This window comes from Dromiciops gliroides, chromosome 5 (genome assembly GCF_019393635.1).
Source record: "Dromiciops gliroides isolate mDroGli1 chromosome 5, mDroGli1.pri, whole genome shotgun sequence".
Classification (NCBI taxonomy): domain Eukaryota; kingdom Metazoa; phylum Chordata; class Mammalia; order Microbiotheria; family Microbiotheriidae; genus Dromiciops; species Dromiciops gliroides.
This window is the reverse complement of record NC_057865.1, coordinates 30,018,335-30,043,065: the sequence shown is the minus strand read 5'-3', so window position 1 is coordinate 30,043,065 and position 24,731 is coordinate 30,018,335. Positions and strand designations below refer to the sequence as shown.

Here is a 24,731-nt window from a genome sequence, read left to right as displayed (position 1 = left end):
GTTTAAAAAAGCTTTATTTCTGATTGGTTTTTCATCGACAGTCATTTCCCAAACTCAGTTATGTCGATAACTAAGGGAACATTTAAATATTAGGGCTACTGTTTCTTCTTCGGCAGTTTCATTCTCTAGAACTTGACATTGTTAATTAAAACAACTCTGAGGTACCAAATCACACTTATCAGAATGGCTAATATGACAAAAAAGGAAAATGTTGGATGTTAGAGGGAATGTGGGAAAACTGATACTAATACACTCTTGGTGGAATTGTTAACTTATCCAACCATTAGAGCAATTTGGAACTGTGCCCAAAGGGCTATCAAACTATGCATACCCTTTGATCCAGCAATACCATTGCTAGGTCTATATCCCAAAGACATACCCCAAAAAAGAGTAAAAGACCTATTTTTACAAAAATATTTATAATAGCTCTTTTTGTAGTGGCTAAGAATTGGAAATCAAAGGAAAGCTCATCAATTGGGGAATGACTTAACAAGCTCTGGTATATGATTGTAATGGAATGTTATTATGCTATAAGAAATGACAAGCAGAATGACTTCAGAAAGGCCTGGAAAGACTTATATGAACTGATGGATAGTGAAGTGAGTAGAACCAAGAGAACATTGTACACAGTATTGATACTGTATAAGGATCATCTGTAAATGACTTAACTTTTCTCAGCAATACAAGGATCCAAGACAGTTCCAAAGGACCCATGATAAGCACACTATCCATCTACAGAAATAACTGATATTGATTGAACACAGACTGAAGCATGCTAATTTTTACTTTTTACTTTTTTCTCTTTTATTCAAGTTTTCTTATACAAAATGATCATTGTGGTAATTTTTTACATAATTGCATATATATAACCTATATCTGATTGCTTGCCATCTCAAGAGGGATGGGGAGTAGGGAAGGGACAGAATATGGAACTCAAGACTTTAAATAAAAATGTTTTAAAATGGCGGGGGGGGGGGGGGGGAACGGGGGACACCTAGGTAGTACAGTGGATAGAGCACCGGCCCTGGAGCCAGGAGGACCTAAGTTCACATCTGACCTCAGACACTTGACACTTACTGGCTCTGTGACCCTGGGCAAGTCACTTAACCCCAATTGCCTCACCAAAACAAAACAAAAACAAACAAACAAAAAAAGAAATGAATTGATTCTGAGAGAAATGAGCAGAACCATGGACTTTTATGATGATCAGCTGTGATAGACTTAACTCTTCTCAGCAGTACAAGACAGTTTCAAAAGACTCATGATGGAAAATGCTCTCCACATCCAGAAAAAGAACTCTGGAATCTGAATGCAGATTGAAGCATACTGGTTTTGCTTTTGTTGTTGCTTTTTTGTTGATGCTGTTTATTCTTTCTTGTGTTTCTTTTTCCTTTTGTTCTCTTCCAATATGACTAAATACAGAAATATGTTTAACATGATTGTAATATATAACCTATATCAGATTGCTTGCTGGCTTCAGGAAGGGGAGGAAGGAAGGGCAGGAGAAAAGTTTGGAACTCAAAATCTTACAAAAATGAATGTTGAAAAATATCTTTACATGCAATTGGGGAAAAAATTTTTAAATAGAGTCAAAGGATAGCAGCAAACCTAAGTGACCATTCTGAGCATAAAACTCTTCCAAATAGCCTCGGTCAGTGTCCTAAGGCCAGATCTAGAAAGGGGAAAGTACAAGTGGCTTGACTTGGCATTCAAGCCACCCCACTGCCACCCCTTCACCACACCCCCCAGGGTCCTGCCTCTGTCTTTGTGTGCCCTCTCAGGCTTTCTCTCTACTCCTTAAAGCCCACATTCTCCATAAAAGCACTGGGTTTGAAGTTAGAAGATGTTGTTTCAGCTGTGGTCAGCTCTTCATGACCCCATTTGGGTTGTCTTGGCAGAGATATCACAGTGGTTTGCCATTTCCTTCTCCACCTCATTTTGCAGATGGATGTTAAGTGACTTGCCCAGGGTCACACACAGGGTCAACAGTCAGTGTCTGAGACCAGATTGGAACTCATGAAGATGAGTCTTCCTGACTTCAGGCCTGGCACTCTGTGCACTGTGTCTGGGTTCAGATCCCAGCTTCACTACATGTGTGACCTTGGGCAAGTCACTTCCTCTCTAGGGATTCAGTTTTTATTATCTGTAAAATGAGAGGGTTGGACTGGGGACCTCCAAGGTCCCACCTGTCTATAAATCTTAGGACTTGGTGTTCCCACGCTTCCTCTGACTTCTCTCCATCCTGCCAGAGTTAATAAGGGAGGGGAAGGATTCCCTACCCCGCCACCTGGGGCCTGGACACACATGCTTAACCATATACAGAACGCTATCTGTGTCACGTTCTCCCTATAGACTGTGAGGCCTTTGAGGACTGAGGCCGCCTCAGAATTAATCGTCGTCGTCTCTGCTCCGGCTCCTGGTGTGATTCTTTGGGCACAGTCGATGCTTAATCGGATATTTCTTGTGTAGAATCCCTGGCCCCAAACCGTCTCATTAAAAACAGTCAGAGAGTAAAGTTATGTTATTTGTGGATTCTCCAGGCAAATAGGACTTGGGCAGCATTGGGTTCCAGTGGGTGTCCTATTTACTCTCATTATTCCAAGACTTAAGGTCCAGGCTGTGTTCATTTCTCATAAGGCTCATAGGCTTATTTGAAGAGCAGTAGACCTCAATATGTTTTCTCTACGATCTTTGCCCCCCCCCCCCCAGATGTATCAGGCACGTGATAAATGTTCTGGAGTTGACTTGAGATAGTGACAGCCTCCTAACCCAATGACAGGGAAGATCATTTTATCGGAGGCAGTCGTTGCCGTCATCCCTTTCTTTCCCGTCTAAAGAATTTGTTGTTGTTCGGTTCATTTGCTCTGGTTGTGTCTGATTCTTTGTGACCCTGTTTGGGCTTTTTTGGGCAGAGATCCTGGAGTGGTTTGCCATTTCCTTCTCCAGCTCATTTCACAGATGAGGGAACCAAGGCAAACCGGGTGAAGTGACTTGCCCAGAGTCACCCAGCTAGCATCTGAAGCAGGGTTTGAACTCGGGCCTTCCCGATGGTAGTTCCCATGCTCTGTGCACTATGCTGCCACCTAGCTGCTCCATCCTAAAGAATTATAAGCTCCAGCCCGGCTTCTTAAACTTTTCCCACTCAGGACCCCGGGTATGTAGGTACATAAAATAGGTCCACAGAACCTTTGAAGAAGCCCTGAGTAAAGGACTGGAAACATTTGCACTTGGGGCGACTGATCAGCTCCGCACCTGACCTCAGCCTCAGCAAGGACATCAGGTGTTTCTTAAAGGACTTGGTGGCTAAAAACCAGGCTTCTGAAGGAGAGGAGGCTGCTCTGTCAGAGGTGCAGGGATCCACCACCAAAGACCTAGCCGGACCCTTAGTGGTCACCGAGCCCTTCATTGCTCAGATGCTGCCAGCACAGTCTCTGCTGTCTCTAGAGTCCTGGCTCTTCACTGCTGACTGTCCCAAAGTTTGCTGTCCTTGTTTGCTTACACATCTTCTTGGAAAGCTGGGGACTGATAGAGACCTGCAGAATCACATCCGATGCGGGGGAGATCGTTTGAGAAGCCAGTGAGGGAGGGGAAGCGCTGGGGCCGCACAAGACCAGTCGCCTGTGCTGCCCGTGCTCAGCAAGGTGGCAACAACCAGTGAGAATGAAGCCCTAACTGAGCCTCCTGCCATAGTCACTAGAGCACCCCTTCCGTAAGCTCTTCTGGACCAGAATCTGTTTGGGTGTGAAGTAGATGCTGTTATCCCATTTTACAGTTGAGGAAACTGAGGCAGAGAGACATTAAGTGACTTGCCCAGGGTCACATGGCTAGGAAATAGCTATGGTCCCTCTGGAGCTGGGGTTTTCCTAACTGTAACCCAGCATCCTACCCACTGAGCCACCAGCTGCATCTTAGTCTGTACCAGGAGTCTGAAAAATGGGTTCCAGTCCTCTCTGCCGCTAATTGTGGCAGACCACCCAAGCCTGAAGCCCAGTGTCATTGGCTGTAAATGAGGCCCCTTTGCAGCTTCAGCTCCGCATCCCGTTTATAAATGTTGTCCCCAAAGCTGAGGTTATTGGGTGGGGCCTCCTTCTAATCTTTGGAGGCTGATGTGTCCGGGCAGCTGGACTCACCTACTGGACACCATTCCCTTGTGTCTGTAACCAGCAGAACACTGGGTTGGAATCAACTATCCAACCAATACAATGTAACACTTTTTTTTTTTTTTTTTGGTGATGGCGTGACTTTTTTAAAAAGATGTCTGGGGGCAGCTAGGTGGTGCAGTGGATAAAGCACTGACTCTGGGTTCAGGAGGGCCTGAGTTCAAATCCAGCTTCAGACACTTGACACTTACTAGCTGTGTGACCCTAGTCAAGTCACTTAACCTTCATTGCCCCCCCCCCCAAAAAAAAAATTGCTCTGGGTTGATTTGCAAATCAGCAACAAAAACAAGAACTGGAAGAGAGGCACAGCTGGGTCAGGTACATCTGAGTTCAGAGCTTCAGTTATCTGGAATGACCTAATTCCCATTGCTGGGAGCAGTTTGGCTGCTGCTGATTCCAAATCTCTGTTAAAACAAGCCAGCCGAGATCCCTACTCAGAATCACTTTTGGAGTCGATCCAGTTATTGTAACGCTTTGAAAGTCATGAAACTCCATTTTCTTTTTAAAAAGAGAGGAACAGCTCCTCTAATTCAGACTAAAGTCGTCTCTCCCCCCTTCTTAAAATCTATCAAGGGAGTCTTGTATTTTCAAGAGCAAGGTCTGATTTAATGTGAAAGACAGAAATCGAGAGATTGGGTGACGAGGACAGACTTGGAGAGACGTCACTTTGCTACCCAGGGGTCCATGGCCAGCAGGGCTGGAACCTTGGGGATGAAGAGATTGCAGATGTTTTGTTTCCTTTAGTTGTTGTGGGACCATCCAGAGACTGTGACACCCACACCCTCCTTGCTCAGATGGGGTCATGCCACCCCCTCCTCAGTAAACTCTAGGGCCTCCCTGTTCCTTTCAGGATCACATATGAAATCCTGGTTGGTGTTCAGATCTGGGACCCCGGCCCTCCCTTCCTTGTGCTTGATCTTCTCCATGCACTGGCCCCTGGGGGTGGCTCCTGGCTGGCTTCCCCTGCTCCCCTTCCCGAGGTCACCCCTCTCCTTTCAAGCTGGTCTCCTTTGGAATGGGAGCCCCTAGAGGGCAGGGCCTTCGTATTCCTGAGAGGGATGTGGAATGGTTAGAAAAGGTGGGGAGGCTTTCTGGCCCTGCTGAGGGGCCTGTCAGCCTGGGTCTTGGGACCATCTCAGGCAGCTCAGGGAGGAGAGATGACCAGGAGCCTTTCACTGCTGTAGGGGAAGGCGGCATCAATTAGGGGCTTAGATGGGCAAGCCACTGTGGACGCAGCAGCAGGACTTGGCCTGTGGTTTGATAGAGAAAGGGTCTTGGGGCATCTGGGCCAACCACTGAGGTCGCCCAGGCAGGAAGTGGCAGAGACAGGATTTGAACCCAGGTCTCCTGACCCTCTCTTGGTGGGAGAACAGATGAGATCATTGTAGTGTTCCCCGAGTGGCTAAGCAGGCAGGCTCCCAGGTGAGCACAGGACCACTGTGACGGGCTTTGTATTGTAGAGTAGGCCCACCACGACCCATGGGCCCCACACACTTCTGCACACACATGTGATACACTCTATTGTGGACATACTTTACTGAAACGTGGGGTCAGCAGAGAATGAAGGTTAGTGAATCTTTTATGTTTGGAAACGTGCTTCCTTCTGAAAACTTTAAAAGTGAGCCTACCTCTCACTGGATCCATTGGAAGACTCAACTAAAGGAGAATGCAGAAGGTGGTCTTGCCTTGGCCTGGTGATGATCCACAGAAATGCCCCTTGAAATGAGAGGTCGCTTTGCCACCTGCTCCGGGGCCCAGTCCAGCCTGAGCCCCCTTAGGGGCACGTTCTGAGGGTAACCGCTGAACAGAGCATGGACTATTACGCAGAGTGACCAGAGGGACTGCATCACTCTGGTGTCTGCCCTCAGGGAGGTCACAGAGCATTTCAGCCATAACTCATTTAAAAAGCTAGACATTGGGGTAGCTAGGTGGCACAGTGGATAAAGCACTGGCCCTGTATTCAAGAGGACTTGAGTTCAGATCCAGCCTCAGACACTTGACACTTACTAGCTGTGTGACCCTGGGCAAGTCACTTAACCCTCATTGCCCAGAAAAATAAAAAAAAAATAAAATATTAAAAAGCTAGACATCAGGAAGAGCTGAGGACGCAGTCTTTTTTGTCATTCGTTGTTTCAGCCCGGCTTCTTCGGCTGTAGGGGCTCTCCTTGTCAGCCCGTCTCTCAGGCAGCTGCTGGTGAAGAGAGTTGCTGCCCTGACACCCTACACGCCCCCCCTTCCCTTTCTGGAGGGTCCTGAGGATGCTGGCCAGCCTGCCTCGCCCGCATCCCAGACGCTCAGTGCACTTTCCCCCATTGGTGGGGCTTATTTTGAATATGAGGTGAACAGATCAAACATACAGGGTCTGAAAGAGCCATTGGTCAGTCACACTGTGAGCTACTAATAGTAAGCCTTGGCACTCCCACCCTCCCGGGCCTCAGGCTCTTGGCCTCAGAGTCCTCCTGCCCTCCCCACTGGCCAACCCTCCCACCTCCCACCCGCATCATTGCAGTCACCTGCTGGGGGCTCTGTCTGCCTCTGGTCTCTCCCCACTCCAGGCCATCTTCTCCGTGTGACACCCCCACACACACACACTCAGGTAACTCCAGTGGTTCCTTCTCACCTCCAGGAGCAAACCCAGAATGCTCTGCTTGGCATTCCAAGCCCTTCATGACCTTTGCTGTCCGCAGCAGAGAGCCTGGACCCTGGGCCACCTGGGCACCCTGCCTGGAAGGCTCCCCTCTTTGCCTTCCCTGCTTGGCTCTGAGTCCCAGCTAAAGTCCTAGCATCTCCAGGAAGCTTTTTCCAGCCCTTGTTCATTCCCTCGCCTTCCCGCTGTCCATCATTTCCCATTATCCTGGAGACAGCCGGTGCTTGACACAGAGCGGGTATTTGATAAACGTGTATTGTCTTATTGCCTATTAAAGTGCTCTGTAAAGTGATGTGTTTGTTTTTTAAACCTTAGATAAGCATTTTTAATGTATCCAATTCAAAACTCTTGACTGTGGTTTTTTTTTAATGAAAGGGAAAAGATGTAATGATCTCATGAGGAGAATGAACTTCAGTTAGAAAACAGGCTCTAATGAAGCAGGGGTCGGTAAGAACCAACAGTGGAAGAACGTGGGCTTTGGAATCTGGGGCCTGGGGGCGGATGCTCCCGGAACACTGGTCCTCTTCTCCCTGGGCTTCACCTGCCTCCTCTGTCAGAGGAGGGTGCCAGGAAGGCCCAAGGCCAGTCCCTTCTCTGACAGTCAGAGGCTGTTGGACCCTGGCCTCTCTCCCCTCGTGCTGACTAGAACATTGTTCTTTTACCACCTGAGTGAAGGGAGCTCCTGTACCAAGAGCAACCAGCCACACTGTGACATTGATCTGAGATTTTATCATATCTGGGAATTTCCTTGTCCTCTTACCCATAGCCGTTTCTCTACATTGTTTGTCATACATTGATACACCTTTAAATCAGTGCAGGGAAAGATCTTTTGACCAGTAAATATGTCATGAGCAAGTTGACAAAGAATACAATGAGTCATTGAACAGGGTTCTGCAGTTTTGTACACTTAGCTCGCTGATACTTTTGTGTGATTTTGAATGTTCAAAGTATGTATTTTACCGATAAAAAACCTTGGAAGATTGTTGGATTATTGCAATAGAGGGTAAAAAAAAAGAGAGATTTAAGCTAATTTTAAATGGCTTCTTTCATCTTCAGTCTGAAACAAACGATTAGCAGTCCAATTTTATTTTCAAATTCTTTCTGATGCTTGGAGGCTTGTCTATGTCAACTTCACTCAGCTATTTGAATTTTAAATATTTCCATCTCTGTCCTTTCAGTTACATCTACATAACAAAGTATTGATTTTTAAATGTATTTTTGTTGACTTGGGAAGTCTGCGTGAGTATATATTATTAAGTCTAATACAGGTCAAGCCCCATTAGGGGGACATTTACGTCTAAATGCATCTTGGTGAGACTCGGACTGACTCCATTGCTAGAAATCATATTTGCGCTGTGCACATGTACGACTGTCAGGTGAAGTGTTCAGACCCAGCCGCCGTTCTGTCGGCCTTCCGGGAGCCACACCATTAACCCTAGTTAATGTGTCTGCTCGAGATGGGCGTCAGCCAGAAGAAAGACAGAGCTGCGGACTGCGGGACGCTCTCTGTTGTGCCCCGCAGTGTTGGGACAAGAGCCCTGGGCAGCCAGGAAAGAACCCCAGACCTGCCGGGCTCTTGTTTGAGGCCTTGAAGGAAACTGCTATTTGAGGAAGGAGGCCACACTCTGCTCCTCACCAGCGGCCACTTCGGCTGGACATTGACCGTGCCTTGAGCCACCCTGCAAGCTTTGGAAATGGCTCCGCCCTCTGGGACTCAGTTTGGCAATTGTGCGTCTTTGTGACGACACTTGGCCATGCCAGGTCCAGGCTTGCAGATTTGCCAGCTTCCACCTGAGCATCACAAGACCCGGTTTGTGTGCTTTGGGGGCAGCCTCATTTTCTTCATTGTATGACCCCGTTTGGGGTTTTCTTGGCAAAGATACTGGAGTGGTTTGCCATGTCCTCCAGTGGATTAAGGCCACCAGAGGTGAAGTGACTCGCCCAAGCTCACACAGCTAGTGAGTATCTGAGACTGGGTGTGAACTCAGGAAAATGAGTCTTCCTGACTCCAGGAGCAGGTGCTCTATCCACTGCTCCAGCTGGCCGCCCTGAATTTTCCGCATTGGTCAAGGCCAAATGGGGGAGGGGGTGGGCAGATAAGGCCAAATCACCAGGAGCTGGACAGGTGTGAGAGAAGCAGAGACTTTCAGGAACTGCCTTTTGGCTTGACCAGGTTGTTATGTGTTAGGGATGGGGGATAGAAGGCCAGAGGGTTGTCTCTGCCCTTGGCTGAGAAGCCGCACGTATAAGCATGTCTGCAGTGACCTTTGACATTGGGTTGTTTTGTGAGGGGAGGCACTAGCAAGTTGGGAAGACTAAGGAGGATGCTCTGTATTTACCCATGTGGAATAGGAGCCATGCCTGTGTGTCCTCCAGGGAGGAGCAGGGCCCTGGTCGCTTTGCCAGAGGAGGCTTCTCTGGTGTGTGGCCACCCGGGCTGGACGCATTTGGTGTGAAGGAGCTTGTAAAATTGGAAAAAAAAAAGAGGGTGGGCGCACTGTGCTTACAGGTGTAGGCAGGGGCCCTCCCTTTCTATCCTGTGGGGGTTTTGCAGCATTTCTTTTTCCACTGTTCCCCTTTCTCTTACCTGTGACTGCAGGGTAGGGGCCTTCCAGGGTGAGAAGGCCAGGGGACAGTCTTTACTGTCGCAGGGCTGGGCCCTGTTGTCCCTGGGCATGCCTGGCCAGCTTTCTCTCCTTTCCTCCCACCCACTCCCCATCGGGGCCACCCAGAAAGTAGAGGGGCTCTGAGACCCCGGCCCCAGCCCCCTTCCGACGCCACATCCAGGATCTTTGGCAGGCATCAGGATGAATAAGATGCTGTGTGGTCCACACAGTGATCCTGCTTCTAGGGAGGAAGATGACTGCACTGCTCTCTGCACAGGGCTTCATGGGAGAATTGGAATGCAGGTTTTTACAGAGGCAGATTGTTACTCCTGATGGTGTCAGGATGTGACTCTATGTTAGACTCAATGGTTTGCAAAGATGTTTCTGAAATTCTAATGAAAAGCTGTGGTGAAATAAGACTGACGACACAGACGTTTTACATCTGAGGGAGTGTCTGGTGCCAGCGGGAAGATGCCCACTGACCCAGGTAGAGTAGGGGTGGAGTCAGAGGCTGGGCAGGAGTGCAGTGAGCTCTGCCCACACGGGTCTGCTCCAGGAATCTGGGGACCTCAGAGGAAGACGTCGTTCATCATTAGGCAGCTGAGCTGAGCTCGGTTTTGTCCAGGCACAGTCAGAAGCCATTGATCATGCTTAGTTCTGCCGACCGGCCTGACACAGAGCAGGCTTTCTGTCCCCCTCCTCATGTTCTCTCGGCCCGCCACCCCCAGCACACCCTGACATTTATTTAGCACCCACTGTGTACCAGGCACTGCATGAAGCGCTTGACAGCTCTTGCCTTTGGTCCTCCCAGCACTCCGGGGAGGCAGGTGCCCATTTGAGGGTGGCTGCTTTCCCAAATGGTGGCACCAGTTGGGTTTCGCCAGCTGTCCATCCATGTGCCCGCTCCTCCCCGATCCCCTGACCATCATCGTTGTGCCCTTTTGTCCTCCATGAGGGGGAACCTTGGGATTTTTTTCATTCATAACGATTCGGAGCCTGTTCATCTGGTTGTTGAGGGTTTGCATTTCTTCCCTTTTTGTCCTTGGTCATTGGTTTGTTTTGTACTGGTTTCCTTCATCTTTCCTATCAGGCTTCCGTCAGAAATTCGCCCCAAGGATCTGTCTGTTTCTGGCCGTTGGCCTTCTGATGCTCACAGCATTGATCGTGTACAAAAGCTTTTCAGTTAGACGGGATCAAGATGATCTGGACGGTGCTTTGGGGGCCCTTATTTAGGTCAGCAGTTCCCCCATCTGGAAGTGTGGAAGGCTTTGCTTTCCTGCCCCATCTCCCCCCATCTCCACCTGCACCTTCCGTGGGATAGACGAGCGGCGCCAGCCGACACAGATCGACCAAGAGCGTGCGTGATGCTTGTTTTCATCGCGTGTCAGTGTGTGAGGTGTGATGAGTTGCTGAACCTTGGGACCCAAAGAGGTGGTGCTGCCCCACCAGGGGTTACTGTGTGGTCATAGAGCTGGGCCGATTTTGCCGGCCTTGTCGGCCTTTCCATTGTGGTCTCTCCAGCAGTTGGCCGTCCTTTCCAGTCGTGTGGCTGGTCTTCCTTTTCCTAGCACACCTGGTCATAATCTGGATTGTGGGGACCGTGATGAAGGGATTTGGGGCTCTTTTCTGCTTCCAGAGAGGGGCGGTCATCCAAGCATCCTGGGCTCAGAATGAGCCTGGCACATCACCATCATTGCAGCAAATGACTCCAGAGAGAATGGCTGCCGACCGCCTGACTTTTCTTAACTTTCTGAGACTGTTTAAATGGTTAGTTTAGCTTGGGCTCTCTGCATCACATCTCCCTTCTTATTCCAGGGGAAGCGAAGCCCTCTCTTGCTTTGTTCCTTCCCCTCTGTTCCAAGTGCCCTGCCTTGTTCTGTGCTGTCTTTAGGTCTGGGACAGCCCCCTCCTCCCATCTGTCAGTCCCCTTGCCCTTCATTCAGATCTTCTTCAACCATGCACCTCCACCAGGAAACAGGCCAGTGCCTGTAAAGTCGGGGTGGCTCATGTAAATCAGGAATGGCCCAAAGCGTGCTCTTGGGGAGGGGCGCAGTCTCCCTCCAGCCTCCTTCATTAAACTCCCTGCTGACTGTGTGAAGGGCCTTCTTCGTGGCTCTTGGGTCCTGCTGCTCTGTCCCAAGTCAGTTTTGACCAAAGGGGAGTCGCCGGCCAGTTGAGAAGGGGAAAGCTGGGCCTGTGGGACTGCTGGGGAGGACTGCATCTTGACTGTGGCTCTCCAGGGGTCAGACCTTCTCTCGGGCCCCATCCCCCTTGTGGCTGTTCCTGCCAAGGGCCCAGAGAAAGCCCCTTCACGTTGGTGTCCTGTGGGAACTTTCCTGTTAGTTGGGGCTTCTGATCTGACAGCGATGGCCGCTGTCCCTCAAGCTGACCATGAATGATCTTGTGGTCAGTGACAGCTTCCTTCACTCATATGTGAAAGCCTCTTCCTCAGGAAGTGGGGGGGGAGGGGGGGAAAGAGATGCTTTTATATATAATTATAATGGTTTCACCTGCTGAAGGGAAAGATTTTAGTTGCCCCGCTCCCACCCCTACACTTCCCACAATTCTGATTCCATTAGCATTTTATTCTGCTTAATTTATCTTGAGAAGGACTCACTAGAGGTGAGGACCCAGGAGATTGGGGTGTGCAGGCTCTTATCACACCCTGAAGGATAAAGACAAACTTGCACCTCCTTGGAAATTTTGTCTAAGGCCCCTCTGAGCCAAGGGAAAGCCCTTTCTTCCTCTCCAGGGGTGGGCTCCTCCCAGAACCCCCTGTCTCCTCCCCTCCCCTCGTGGTGGCTCGGAGATTGAACCTGAGCTGTTTGTTGCCTGCTCTATGGGGCCCTTAGGGAGCACCCACCCCCAGACTTGTTCCTGGCCGCCCCAGTCACCAGGCCAGGCTTGTAGGGGCAGCAGAAAGCCCCTCGGGCTATAAAGAGCCCCACACACCCTCTGCCCTGTTTTACCTGGGCTCTCCTTCATCTGGCCCTTCTGAGGCTAATCAAGTAACACTAACTTCATTGTGCTCTCAGATCACTGGGCAAGGGGTAGGTCGGAGGATAGAGAAGCACCAGATTATGGAGGGAGTCAAGCAACAGCCATAGCCAACAGTTTAATATGCAAGTTAAATGATAATGAGAGCAGCGAGCATTGTACGAGGGATGTCGTCTTCTATGAGCCCCATAACAACTCTGCTGTTATCTACCTTACAGATGAGGAAACAGACCGGCCGGGTGTCTGAGGGCAGATTTGAACCCGGGTCTTCCTGACTCCAGGGCCAGTGCCCTGCTATACACTGCAGACAGCAGCTGTGTTGCCAGCTGGCCTTTCCAGCACTTAGTTCAGTGCCTGGCACATAGTAGGGGTGTGACAAATGTTTGTTGACTGATTGCTGACAGAATCCTTGCTCTCCTCTGCTGGCCCCCTCATCGGCTTCTGCTCCTTTGGGGTTCCCTCTCACCCAGTCTGCGGCCCCAGCCTCATGCTTCTGGTGCTTCCCGATGAGTTGTTCTCTCCACTGTGTGTGTGTGCGTGTGTGAGCTCTGTGTGTGTACATGTGTGTTGAACTTGGCTCCTCCGTTAGGATGTAAGGGAAGAGAGACTGTTGTGTCTTTGGACTCCTCTTCCCACCCTCTGGCACAGAGTAGGTGCTCAGTAAATGATGAATGGATGGATGGATACGTGAGCTGGGATTGCCTGGTGAGGCCAGAGCTTTACACAACATGAACAGAAGGAGCCAGGGATGTTCCTGTTAGAAGTCAGGAGTCTGGCCCCTCGCCCAGAGGAGGGCAGAGTTTTCTCCTGAGATTGGGGTTGGACAGCTTTCTCTTAAACGGGCTTGGGGCCTCCACTAACCCTTCTGTTTGGAAATGATGTGCGATTAAGGCCATGATGAAGGAAGTCTTTCCGGCACTCCAGACAGCCCGATGTAGACCTAGGGAGGTGGTCTGCACCCTGCGGCCCCTCCCCCAGTTCTAGGACCCTTGGTGATCTGGCTTCTAACCCCACAGCTGCCAGAGACAGGCACATGCCACCTCTATGGGGGACCCCCCTCAAAACCCCAGCCCTGCCTGTGAGTGAGGTCAACCAGAAGCCCCCCGGTGGTGCAGAGCATCTGGGGCGGGGGGCAAACACTGTGGTCCTTTGGGCTCTTACAGACCTGGACAATGGTTGGTACTTAAAACCACGGCCTGGCTCCTCTGCATCCCCAGCAACCCAGGGCACTCTCTCCTCCTTCACCCTGTCCTTAAACTCTGGCTGTGACACAGATTCTCTGCCATAGGATTTCCCTGTTGGGTGCTAATTCTCATATATGTAGTTGACTAATTACAAGAAGCTGAACAGACCCATCGATTGCCTTTCAGATGATCAATTAATAAGTCAACTAAAGGTTACCCCAGAATTTCTTTGTTCGGAGGGCATGATCCTTTGGCATGATAGAGGTCATTCTTGTTTTCATGTCAGTGACCATAGGGACGGGTGTAAAGGAGTCCCTGGGGTTTTGGGTTCTGTTTTGGGGCATGGCTGGTAGCGTCCTGTGGCCCACAGCCACACCCCTCTGAGGGGTGCTCCATTTTAATTCTTCAGATGTTGTTCAGTGTTCCAGTCCCAGGGAATATTGGTGCTAACCCAGTGGGCTTTCCTCTAAGGGCTGCTGGAGGCACTGATGCTCCCAAGTTTGATCTTAGCTTCCCCTGTCCAAGGGTCCACGTTGATGGGCGAGCTCTGGTTGTCCGCCCAACAGCCTGTCGCCACTTGGAGAGGGTTCTAGGAGTTTCTTAGGAGATATGGTACTGCTTTCCTTTTTCATCTTGTATGCCTCTCCAGATTGTGTGCATGTTCTTGAGATACATTGAAGTGCCCTCCCTCTCCTTCCAATAAAATGAAGAACATTACCCTCATTTCCAGCTGACTCCCTGTTGGGGGATTTCTTTATAAGTAATCATGAATGCTCTGTGACAATAGAAATTATACAGCTGTTTCCAATCGTTTCTTGAAATGAAAGGGCAGGAATGTAAAGTCCATTGAGTCACTGGAAAGTAGTGTGTTTGTGCTTCCCCGGAACAGCGTTTTTCAGAAGTCACAGCCTTGTCATTGCATCAATTAACTAGATACAGAATTACATACTTTGGCACATCTAAATTCAAAAGCACATTAAATTAGATTTCTGTCATGCTGTTTTTGTAGTTTTAAAATTTCAATTATTGGTAAATCCTTAGTCTTATGCCTTCGATGAAAGATTTTGTGTTGTATTCCTTACAGTTCAGAAAATTGTGTTTGTAACTGTTAGGATGAACGCATTTGAAACAAAAATCATCCTTTATCGATCAGTGTTTGATTTGTCACAGCCCAAGCTGAACGTCCTCAGTTTTGAGGCATAAGACGTGGTGACCTGTACGGAGATGAGCCTGTGACTGAGGGTGACCTGGAGTGCTGTGTTCCTGAAGGGGGGGGTCATGGGCCTCCCGGGAGAGTAGTTTAGGATGTTGGCACAGTTAGACTGTTGCTGGTCAATAATCAGACTTGGTTGGAGAGCCAGAGAAAGTCACTGGGGCAGCAAAGAGGCCCAGGTTGCCACAGGAGCATCTGCTGAAAGACCTTGTGAAGTGCCTCAGACCAGGCCAGGCTTCGTCGGGCTCTGGAATGGTGTAATGGCCAGCCGGGAGGGGATATGGGGGGCAGGGTGTAAGACCATAATGGGTGCTGTGGACAAAGGCATATCAGACAAGCAGATGACAGTCGGCCGGCAGGGGTGGGTAGCACACGCGATGACAGCATCGGCATCCAGAAAGATTTCGATACAGCCGGCCCAAGATGGGAGAGGCATGGAGCCTGTGCCCTGTGACCTGGAGGCGGCCTCCGGGGTGAAGAAGACCTGCGGCCTCCCTGTGCATGTGCCCTGGTCAGAACACACCTGGGGCGCCTCCTCTGAAGGACCACACTGACAGGCAGGAGACGTCCAGAGGATGCCAGCCTGGAGGGCGTGTTCCCAAAGGGGAGTCGGCAGGACATGATATAGTTCTGTCTGGCTAGTTGAAGGACCCGCCTGTGGAAGAGAGGGATTGGGGGCCGGGGGCCTCAGGAGTAACCCCTCTCGAGGTCTTGGAGCAGAGGCACATGGGGTGTAGCTAATGAGGCCCCATTAGAGCCCTCGGGGAGGCAGAATCGGCCACCCCCAAGGGTGGAGGGCTGGTGAGTAAAGGGCTTTCAAGGCCTCGCCCTTCCTCCTGTCCACACCATCCGTCCCAAAGGTATCAGTTAAACTACGTTGGGTTCTAGGCCTGCTGCGTGAGGCCCAGAGAGGTGACGGAGCCCTCCAGCAGCACAGGAAGGACCAGAGCCAGACCCCAGGCCCGTTGGCCCCGCCTTGACCCCCACAGAGGGGACAGCACAGAGTGGGTGACGACCCTTGGGCACACGCTGAGCCTCAGGAGCCATCTGGTCAGGTCTGTGGCCCCTGCCCAAGGCCTTGGGACACCTTGTTCCTCTCGTCAGCCTCAGATTTGCCTGTTCAGCTCCCAGGCCCCTTGTTTGAATACCGTCCATGGACAGAGTACCTGCTCATTGCCCAGTCTGCTATCCCAGGGACCAGACCCTCCCCATAGACCCCGAGAGGTGAATGCCGGCGGTGACCAGGTTCCTCTGGCGGGGCGGGGCTGGCTTCTGTTGCTTTCCTTCTCCACCATCCTTGGTTGTCCTCCCAGGGGCCAGGAAGGGGCCCCTCAGGACCCCCCAGCTCTGAGGTTTTGTGGTTCTTGTAGACTGAAGACAAAAGAGGTCTGTGATATGGGCCGGAGGTTGTATGGAGATGCTCCGGTGCATATTGGAAAAGCCGGAGTTGGGCAGCTAGATGGCACAGTGGATAAAGCACCAGCCCTGGATTCAGGAGTACCTGAGTTCAAATCCAGCCTCAAACACTTGACACTTACTAGCTGTGTGACCCTGGGCAAGTCACTTAACCCCCATTGCCCTGCAAAACAAAACAAAACAAAACAAAACAAAGAAAAGCCGGAGCCCATCCGGTGAGTGAGTGATTCTCTTGTTTGAGGTCTCCGGACAGGGCTGGGGTGAATGATGCTTTTGTGGGAGAGTTGTAGGGGGCGTGTGGGGGCCGCTGGGGGCCCTCTCCAGCCCAGCTGAGCCATTTGGGATTCCTCATTCTGGCTATAAAAATGTATTTTAAATTGAACATAAACCCCCCACAATACCCAAGCTTCCCCTGGGCCTGTGAATAGCCCTGGTTAGTGCTGGAAGTGTAGTTTCTAACAAATGTGAATCAAGGAGAGTAGAACTCCCTAGTGATGGTGGAGCAGATGCTTGTGAAGCCTTGCTCATAACCAAGTCTGAATAACTGTGGCCAAGGACCTGAGGCCACACCTGTAGCCTGTGCTCCCGGGCCGGGCCAGGTGCGGGGGTCCCGACCCAGGGGCAGCGGGCTGGGGGAGGTCCTTGCTGCTGCTACATGTGAAGCTAGTTTTGTTTAGCCCCAGAGCATATTTTTAAAACGGTTTCACCTTCTGAACTAAAGGTGTTTCTTTAATCAAGTTATCTTTTTGTGTGACTTCTGAAGTCGAACTTTGAGAAGGAAGCTCATTTGCTCCAGGTGATGGTGATTTTTAGAGATTGCTGAGAAGACTTGGGGGTATTTCTGTCCTTTACGCCCCTCAATTCCTCATCTCAAAGACAGTTTTCTCTGGGCTCTTGCCCCACCCGTCGTTTCTCCTCTTCCCCACCCTGTGAACACTCCGAAGTCATTGCTGACTCCTGGCTCCCTGTGAGCTGGATTCCCGTTCTCCTGCTTACTCCTCAAGGGTCGTTAGTGACCTTTGGGCTGCCATGTCGGAGCCTTTTCATCGTCACCTCGTCCTTGGAGATACTCTCTCCTTTGGGGACTTCTTTATTCTTCTCTCCCCTCCGTGGGTATCTCCCACTTCCCTCTCTTACTGTCTTTTCTTAGTCTAGATCCCACCTTTCCAAGTGCTTGCTGCCCCCTCAACCTCGGCCTGCCCCAAACTGCCCCCCTTTCCACCTTGCTTCTTTTCCTCCTTTCTGTCCGTGGCCCTTCACCCACCACGTGGAGTGTTTGCCAGTCCCCATTGATTCTGCTGCTCCCTCCTTTTCTGCCCTCATCATTGGTCTCCTAGACCAATGGTCTCCAAAATGGGGGCGCATGCGAGATGGCCCATTGGGATGAAGCAAATGTCTACAACTCTTTTTTTCTGCCGAAGGAAAAAGGACTTGAGCTTTTTTCATATTTAACATACAGATTAACCCTGGCGTCTGTAATTGGTCCAAACACCAGCCAGTCCCATGTCCTGTGGGGCACACAAGGTGTCCTTTGGGGTGCCAGAAGAGGGGGAGCCCCACAGCATGGTACCCCATGTATTCGTGTTACAGTGCGCACAGGCCCAGCTAAGTGGATTCCAGATTACATTACATAGTTTTACCCAAATTAAAGCCTCACAAAATGGAGATGCAGCTGAGAAAAATCCCCGCGAAGAAACTGCAAGAAAATAACCCCACTAAGAAGCATAATTAAAGAGCAAGAAAACAGGAGCCCTGGAACCAGTTGTTGAGAGAAGCTTTCCTCCATCATTGGTGCAAAACCAACAACAACTCATCAGACCTAAAAGCTTCAGCCTGACATTCATTGGCCATGGGAGATTGTTGGTGACGTCTGGACCTCTGCTTGCCATCAGTCATGAGCCTTCGTCGTTTTGAGAGAGATGATGGGGCTCTACCCACCATGATGCAGGAAGCACCTCTCATCTCTTCAAGCCTAAAAGACTGGCAGACAGACTGTTCTGGCTCCTAGAAATCTTTCAAGAGTTTCACTGGGTTTTGAACATCTAAAAAAGATCACACTTCACAATCTGTTTGCAAGAACAATATGGAAATTACCAGCTGAATGACAACTGTAAGTGGAAAGGGTTGAACAATTCCTGTCTTCAGGCTCAGCAGAGCTCTACGTTCCAGGTCCAGTTTCTGTCCTGGAGTTAGCCCCCCCCCCCCCCCAGCTGTGCCTTTGTGGAGCGTGGCATCCCAGCACTTCCAGAACAGAGCCATGGCTCCTCTTTCTCCTGAAAACCCTCCTTCTGTACCTGTTTGTGTACCCAGTCCTTAGTCACCCTGGACTCTCTCTCAGCCCCCACATCCAAGCTGTGGCCAAGACTGCCATTTCTACCTAGGCATCATCTCTCAAATGCGCCCCCTGATCTCTGATCCAGCCCCCACCCTGCTGCTGGACCTCATCACCTCACAACTGGACCTTTGCAATAGCTGCCCACCTCAGTCTCTCCTCACTCTGCTCTATCCTAAAGCCCAGGCCTCTGCTGCTTACACTCCAGCAGTTCCCTAACACAATCCTCCAGGATCAAGTACAGAATCTCTGGAGCCTTAGCATTCAGAGCCCTTCATAGTCCACCTAGTCCCCTCCTCTCTTTCCAGCCTTTTTGTTTGTTTGTTTTTGGGGTGGGGCAATGAGGGTTAAGTGACTTGCCCAGGGTCATACAGCTAGTGTCAAGTATCTGAGGCTAGATTTGAACTCGGGTCCTTCTGAATCCAAGGCCAGTGCTTTATCCACTGCGCCATCTAGCTGCCTGAGACATCTTTTTTGAGTAACATATTTTGTGACTTAACAAGGCTGAGAGGTAGCATCCTTACATATTCTTTAGCACAGTGACCTCCACCTAGCTGTCCCTTTCCAGCCTTCTTACACCATACTCCCTATCATGTATCTTCAGTCTAACGCCACCTTCTGTGGTACACCCTCGTCTTCCCTGGAGTGCTCTGCCTCACCATTGCCTCCCATTTTCCCGTTAGCTTGTGAGCCTCTTGGGGGTAGATACTTTGAAGTTTTCTGTCTTTCTATCCACCCCTGCCCACATCACCCAACATAATACTTTACAGGTGTGGGATACTTATTGCAGTGTAACTGAAATCTTTTTTCTCTGAATTAACATGATCCACCACTTAATGGCCTTCCATCATGGAGGTTTGTTTTTGTGCTTGGGGTGGGGATCCATATTTTTATTGGAAGGGGAGTTTGGGGTGACAGAACAAAAAGGCTCTTTTTTCCTCTTTATCTTAGAGATATTTGCATTGATAAGTGGAGACTGACTGTTGTAAATAAAACTGGATCTCTGATTTTAAGCCTTCATAGCTGAGAGTCATATACAAGAAATGTGATAAAATGCTACATATTACTTTCAAAATTTCCCCATTGTACTTCCTTCTGTTCTCATCTTTGCATTAAAAATAAAAGTTCAAATGACCCTCTTTATTGGCTTCTGTTTATTGGTGATCCCTCCTTTCTTCCCCAACATTCCTCAATGGATTTTGTTTTGGGTGGGGATCCCTTGTGACAAATGATTGGTGAAGAAAAACCAATTCTCAGGGGCCAAATCCAGAAATGTGTATTTCTTTGTGCTGTCTGAGTCTGTCTCCTGTTGGGGGTTTCCCTTAAGCCCTCTGCAAATACGCTTGCATGCTCAGAGTTGTTTCTCTTTCCTTGTAGTAACTTTTTGCCACTGGTGTGTTTTTTCCCATAGTGCTGGTCCCAAAGGCGATAACATCTATGAATGGAGATCAACTATTCTGGGGCCTCCAGGATCAGTCTATGAAGGGGGGGTCTTCTTCCTTGACATAACCTTTACACCAGAATATCCCTTCAAGCCTCCAAAGGTAAGAAGCTTCCTGATTTGATGCTGAATTTTATCCATTCCCCCAAGAATGCCAAGGGACAAAAGGTTTTGATTGGCCTCATTTGTTACAATCTTGAAGCCCATTTAGTCTAAGCTAGCTTGTGGTCGCTCATCACAGCAAAGTTTACCAACACCCAAGTCCTTGGGCCTTTGGTTCTACCTGAGAGTTCTTATAATGGCTTTGTGGACAGAGTTGTCAGGAAAAAGTGCCCACCCCTGTATGTGGGGTCCCTGTTTTATGCCTTGAGATCTCACATCTTCCCCTACCCCCAGTGTCCCAAAGAAGACAGCTGATAGCGTTTGGACTGCTGAACTGTCTTTTTTAATGGCCTTTTTATGACAGCGTGTATAAATGTCAGCTGTAGCTTCATCGTGCCTCACTCTTCTCAGATATCAGAGCTGAACTTGGTTCATTTTCCTGACCCTTTTTCTGAATCAGGATCTCTCACCTCCTGGCTAGTAGCCTGTGGAAATCCAATTTTCCACAGTGATTTAGAGTAAATTGTTCCAGGCTGTATAATTTGTGTGAACTTAAGAGTGCCAAATAAAATGTGGGAAATTGTGGTTATTTTTAATATTCTGTTCAAATAACATTAATGACCTTGAAGTCTGGTTTTAGAAAGCACAAGAAGATAATCATCTTTCTCGGCTACTTACAAGTTTATTACTCGATTAGAGATGTTAAAAACTTGGCATAATTTTAGATTTTTTAATGTATACAAGTAGCTGAAATATTGGTCAGCATGTATCTTTTTCTTTTCCATCTATACGATGCTTAAGTGGCTGGCTTAGTTTCCATAAGATTCATCATCTGATGAATGTCCCCTGGCAGACTCATTGTCCAGAGTGGATGTGAAAATTAGGCCTATGTGATTTCATGTTAGTTTTCATAGAGACCAGCACCCAGAGTGAAAGGCTAACGTCCTGCTTTTGTTTGGGAGGGAGGACAGGTCTTGTTTGTGCTCCTCATAGTGACTGCATTTAAACTCACCTCATTCCTGGTGTTTGGGGAAAGACCTGAGAACCCCAAGCAAACCAGCCCTGAATGGTTAGACTAAATGTCAGAAAGCCCTTGCAGTGGGATTCACGTATTTCCTGATAAGGGATGTCCTGGAGCTCTTGAACAAGCCGGTGGTTTGGAGGGCTTGGCTGTTCCAGTCAAGTGTGGAGATAACAGTTGGAAGTGACAGCATCCTCTAATGAGTAAGAGGGGAAGAGAAGAACTACAAAAATCATACACAAAACTCAGAGCACCCAGCCACCTAGGACTTCTCGGTGTTGGGGAATTGAACCCAGGACACCCCCATAGCTCCTGCAGCAAGCACACTTTGGCCAAAAAGAAAGGAAGGAGGGGACAGCTAGGGGGCGCAGTGGATAGAGCACTGGCCCTGGATTCAGGAGGACCTGAGTTCAAATCCAGCCTCAGACATTTGACACTTACTAGCTCTGTGACCCTGGGCAAGTCACTTAACCCTCATTGCCCCACCAAAAAAAAAGAAAGGACGGACCAATGGACCGACCACCTGGTAGAACTGTTATGATGGGGTAGACACTTAGAGAGATGCAGGACACTTCAGCTGCCCTTGGTATGCTCCAGGAATGGAGGCAGTGTTCTGTACAGATCATGGTGGGGGCAGGAGAGCGTGAGGGCTCATCAAGGAGGTGCATCCTCCTCCTTCCTTGTGGAGCTGGACCCCTCAGACAGCTAAGGACAGGGAACAGAGCCACTATTTTACTGAAAAAATAATATGCTGGGCCTAGAGTCAGGAAGGCCTGAATTCAAACCCAGTCTCAGACAGAATGGACAAATCACTTAACTTCCATTTGCCTCAGTTCCCTCTTCTGTAAAATGGGGATCTTATCAGCACCTTCCTCCCAGGATTTTTGTGAGAATTGAATGAGATAATATGTGTAAAACTCGTGGCGCACAGTAGGTGCTTGACAAATATGCCTTTCCTCCCTCCCTCCCTCCCGGTTTTCGTGACTGTGCTCCATCCTGACTCTCCTCCTCCTGTCCAGGTTCCACTGCTGACCGTGGGGTGTCCCAAAGGGCTCTGTCTCGGACCCTCTTCTTCCTACTTTTCTCCTTCGCTCGGTGATCTCACGCACTCCGAGGATCTTTTATCTCTGTGCTGATGGTCCTCTTTGTTGACCTCCAGGCTCCTCTGGACTTCTCAGACGGGGGTCCTGTACATATATCCAAACATGTCCCCTTCCCAGGCCTTCATCCTAGGCGTCGTCTTCTCATCGTCCATAGCCAGGCTCTCGCCAAGACTCATCCATGGTACCTTTGCATTATCTCTTCTCTCCTCTGACGCTGCCACCCACTGGTGCAAGCCTTCATCCCTTCATGCCTGCCTGGCGGGCCTGCCTGCTCCAACATAGCCTTCGCTCAGCCCGGAGGGATCTTCCTGAGCCAAATGGATACTTCTCTCCTTGGTGTTCCAAGCCCTTTGCCACATCCACTAAAGTCCCACTCGATTCCTCTCCATGCTCTTGCCTCCTCTGGTCTGTCGCCAGCTTATCCAGTCTGCATCCCTTATAGTCAGGTGTTTTCACCTTGACTCCCCTTAGGCCAGGAGCTCCTGCCTTTCTTTGTGCCGGGCACAGAATATGGCTTGTCCTGAATGTTGGTTGAGAGAGTCAGAGGCTTTGTCTTGTTCATGATCTGTAGCACTCCTATTCACAGTGAATCAGAACTTTGTGGGGCCAAATGGTGACAAAACAAATGCTTCGCCCTCAAATGTGTTTTATGGGCAGCCAGTCAGTATTCTGCTTCTGTGGTCCTAGGAGCTCGCCTGCCTCCTCGGCGCCCCCAGAGCCTGGCCCTTGGTGGTTTCTTTCTTCCTCTTGCTGGCTGACCCCCTCCTTCTGGGTTTGCAGAGCCAAGTGTGTGAACCTCGTCTCCCTGGGCTGGAAGCATAAAATTCCGATACTTAATTCAGGCTTAAGATGCTGTGGATTTTGTTCTGGTCTTTTCACCAGCATAACAACAGGCCATGTCTTTTGCTCCTGGCTCCTCTCTCATTGTTCATAATGGCCTAACACCCGTGTTGTATGGCTCCCAGAGCATCCTGATGGAGAAGGCTCCAGGCCTCGCGCTGGGCCGATGACACAGCCTGTGCTTTGACAACACTGAGTCCGATGTCTCATCATTTCCTCTCCCCCTCCTTCTCAAACTATAGAAACACCGATTTGCTGACCAGGCTGATTTTTAGGATTTCCCCAGTTATTTTGACGAGCTGTAGCTATGTTTTTTTGTTGTTTTTTGCCTTCCCAAAGGAGTTTACTCTCTTTTTTTTAACGTCTTAATGGTACTTTATTTTTTCTAGTTACATGTAAAGATAGTTTTCAACATTTGTTTTTATAACATTTTGAGTTCCATATTTTTCTCCCTCCCTCCCTTCCTCCCCTCTCCTCAAGACAGAAAGCAATCTGGTATAGGTTATATATGTACAATCACATTAAACATTTCCACATTAATTATGTGAAAGAAGAATCAGAACAAAGGGGAAATACCTCAAAAAAGAAAAACAAACGACAAAGTAGAAACAGTATGGTTCAATATGCATTCAGAATCCACAGTTCTTTTTTCTGGATGTGGAGAACATTTTCCATCATGAGTCCTTTGGAATTGTCTTGGATCATTGCACTGCTGAGAAGAGCCAAGTCTATCACAGTTGATCATCATACAATGTTGCTATTACTATGTCACAATGTTCTGATTCTGCTCACTTCAGTCAGCATCAGTCCACTTAAGACTTTCCAGGTTTTTCTGAAATCTGTCTGCACATGATTTCTTACAGCACAATAGAATTCCAATACATTCACATACCACAACTTGTTCAGCCATTCTCCAGTTGATGGCCATCCCCTCAATATCCAATTCTTTGCCACCACAAAGAAAGCGGATAGAAATATTTTTGTGCATGTGGGCCCTTTTCCCTTTTTTATGATCTCTATATATACAGACCTAGTAGTGCTATTGCTGGGTCAAAGGGTATTGTAGCTGTGTTTTTAATTAATATGGCAAACAAAAATCAGTCATGCAGGACTTCCCAAACACATTAATGTCACTTCTGTTTTTCCAAGTAAAATGCTCACAAGAGTCTTTTCACTGCCTCCTCACACACATCTGTGCTATTTCCCCAACATCAGAATAACGGGTGCTCAGGGAATATGAACTAATTTTAGTGTTACTCGAAACAAAATAAATTATAAATTACTCTGAAACCAAATATAAATTATTTGTAGATTCTGCCCTATTTTTATCTTTCCGTTCTGGATACGTGAGAACTGTAGTTCTTATATTATTTATGCATCAGTGAACAAAACAGAATACTTTTTCTTATGGTAGCTGGCCAGAAAGTCCACTGAAGCCCCTGGTCAAGAGAGCACGTCTTCCCCTTCCCCAGGCCTCTCGCCTGCCCTGTTTTAGTGGTACCACTAGTCAGGCATCCAAACTTGAAACTGCCCAGTCCTTTCTGCCTCCCCTCTCTCTCTCTCTCTCTCTCTCTCTCTCTCTCTCTCTCTCTCTCTCTCTCTCTCTCTCTCTCTCTCTCTCCCTCTCCCCCTCCCTCCCCTCTCCCTCCCTCTCTCCCTCCACTCCCTG

General features: G+C 49.1%; 1 protein-coding gene across 13 annotated transcripts in view; it reads left to right on the top strand.

The window, feature by feature from the left end:
• Positions 1-24,731, top strand: part of UBE2E1 (ubiquitin conjugating enzyme E2 E1) — a 56,742-nt gene that overhangs the window by 24,889 nt on the left and 7,122 nt on the right. For all 13 annotated transcript variants that reach the window (XM_043966710.1, XM_043966707.1, XM_043966702.1 and 10 more), the window contains one exon: positions 19,967-20,099. In XM_043966710.1, coding sequence (XP_043822645.1) covers positions 19,967-20,099 — 133 coding nt within the window. The remainder of the gene's footprint in view (positions 1-19,966; positions 20,100-24,731) is intronic.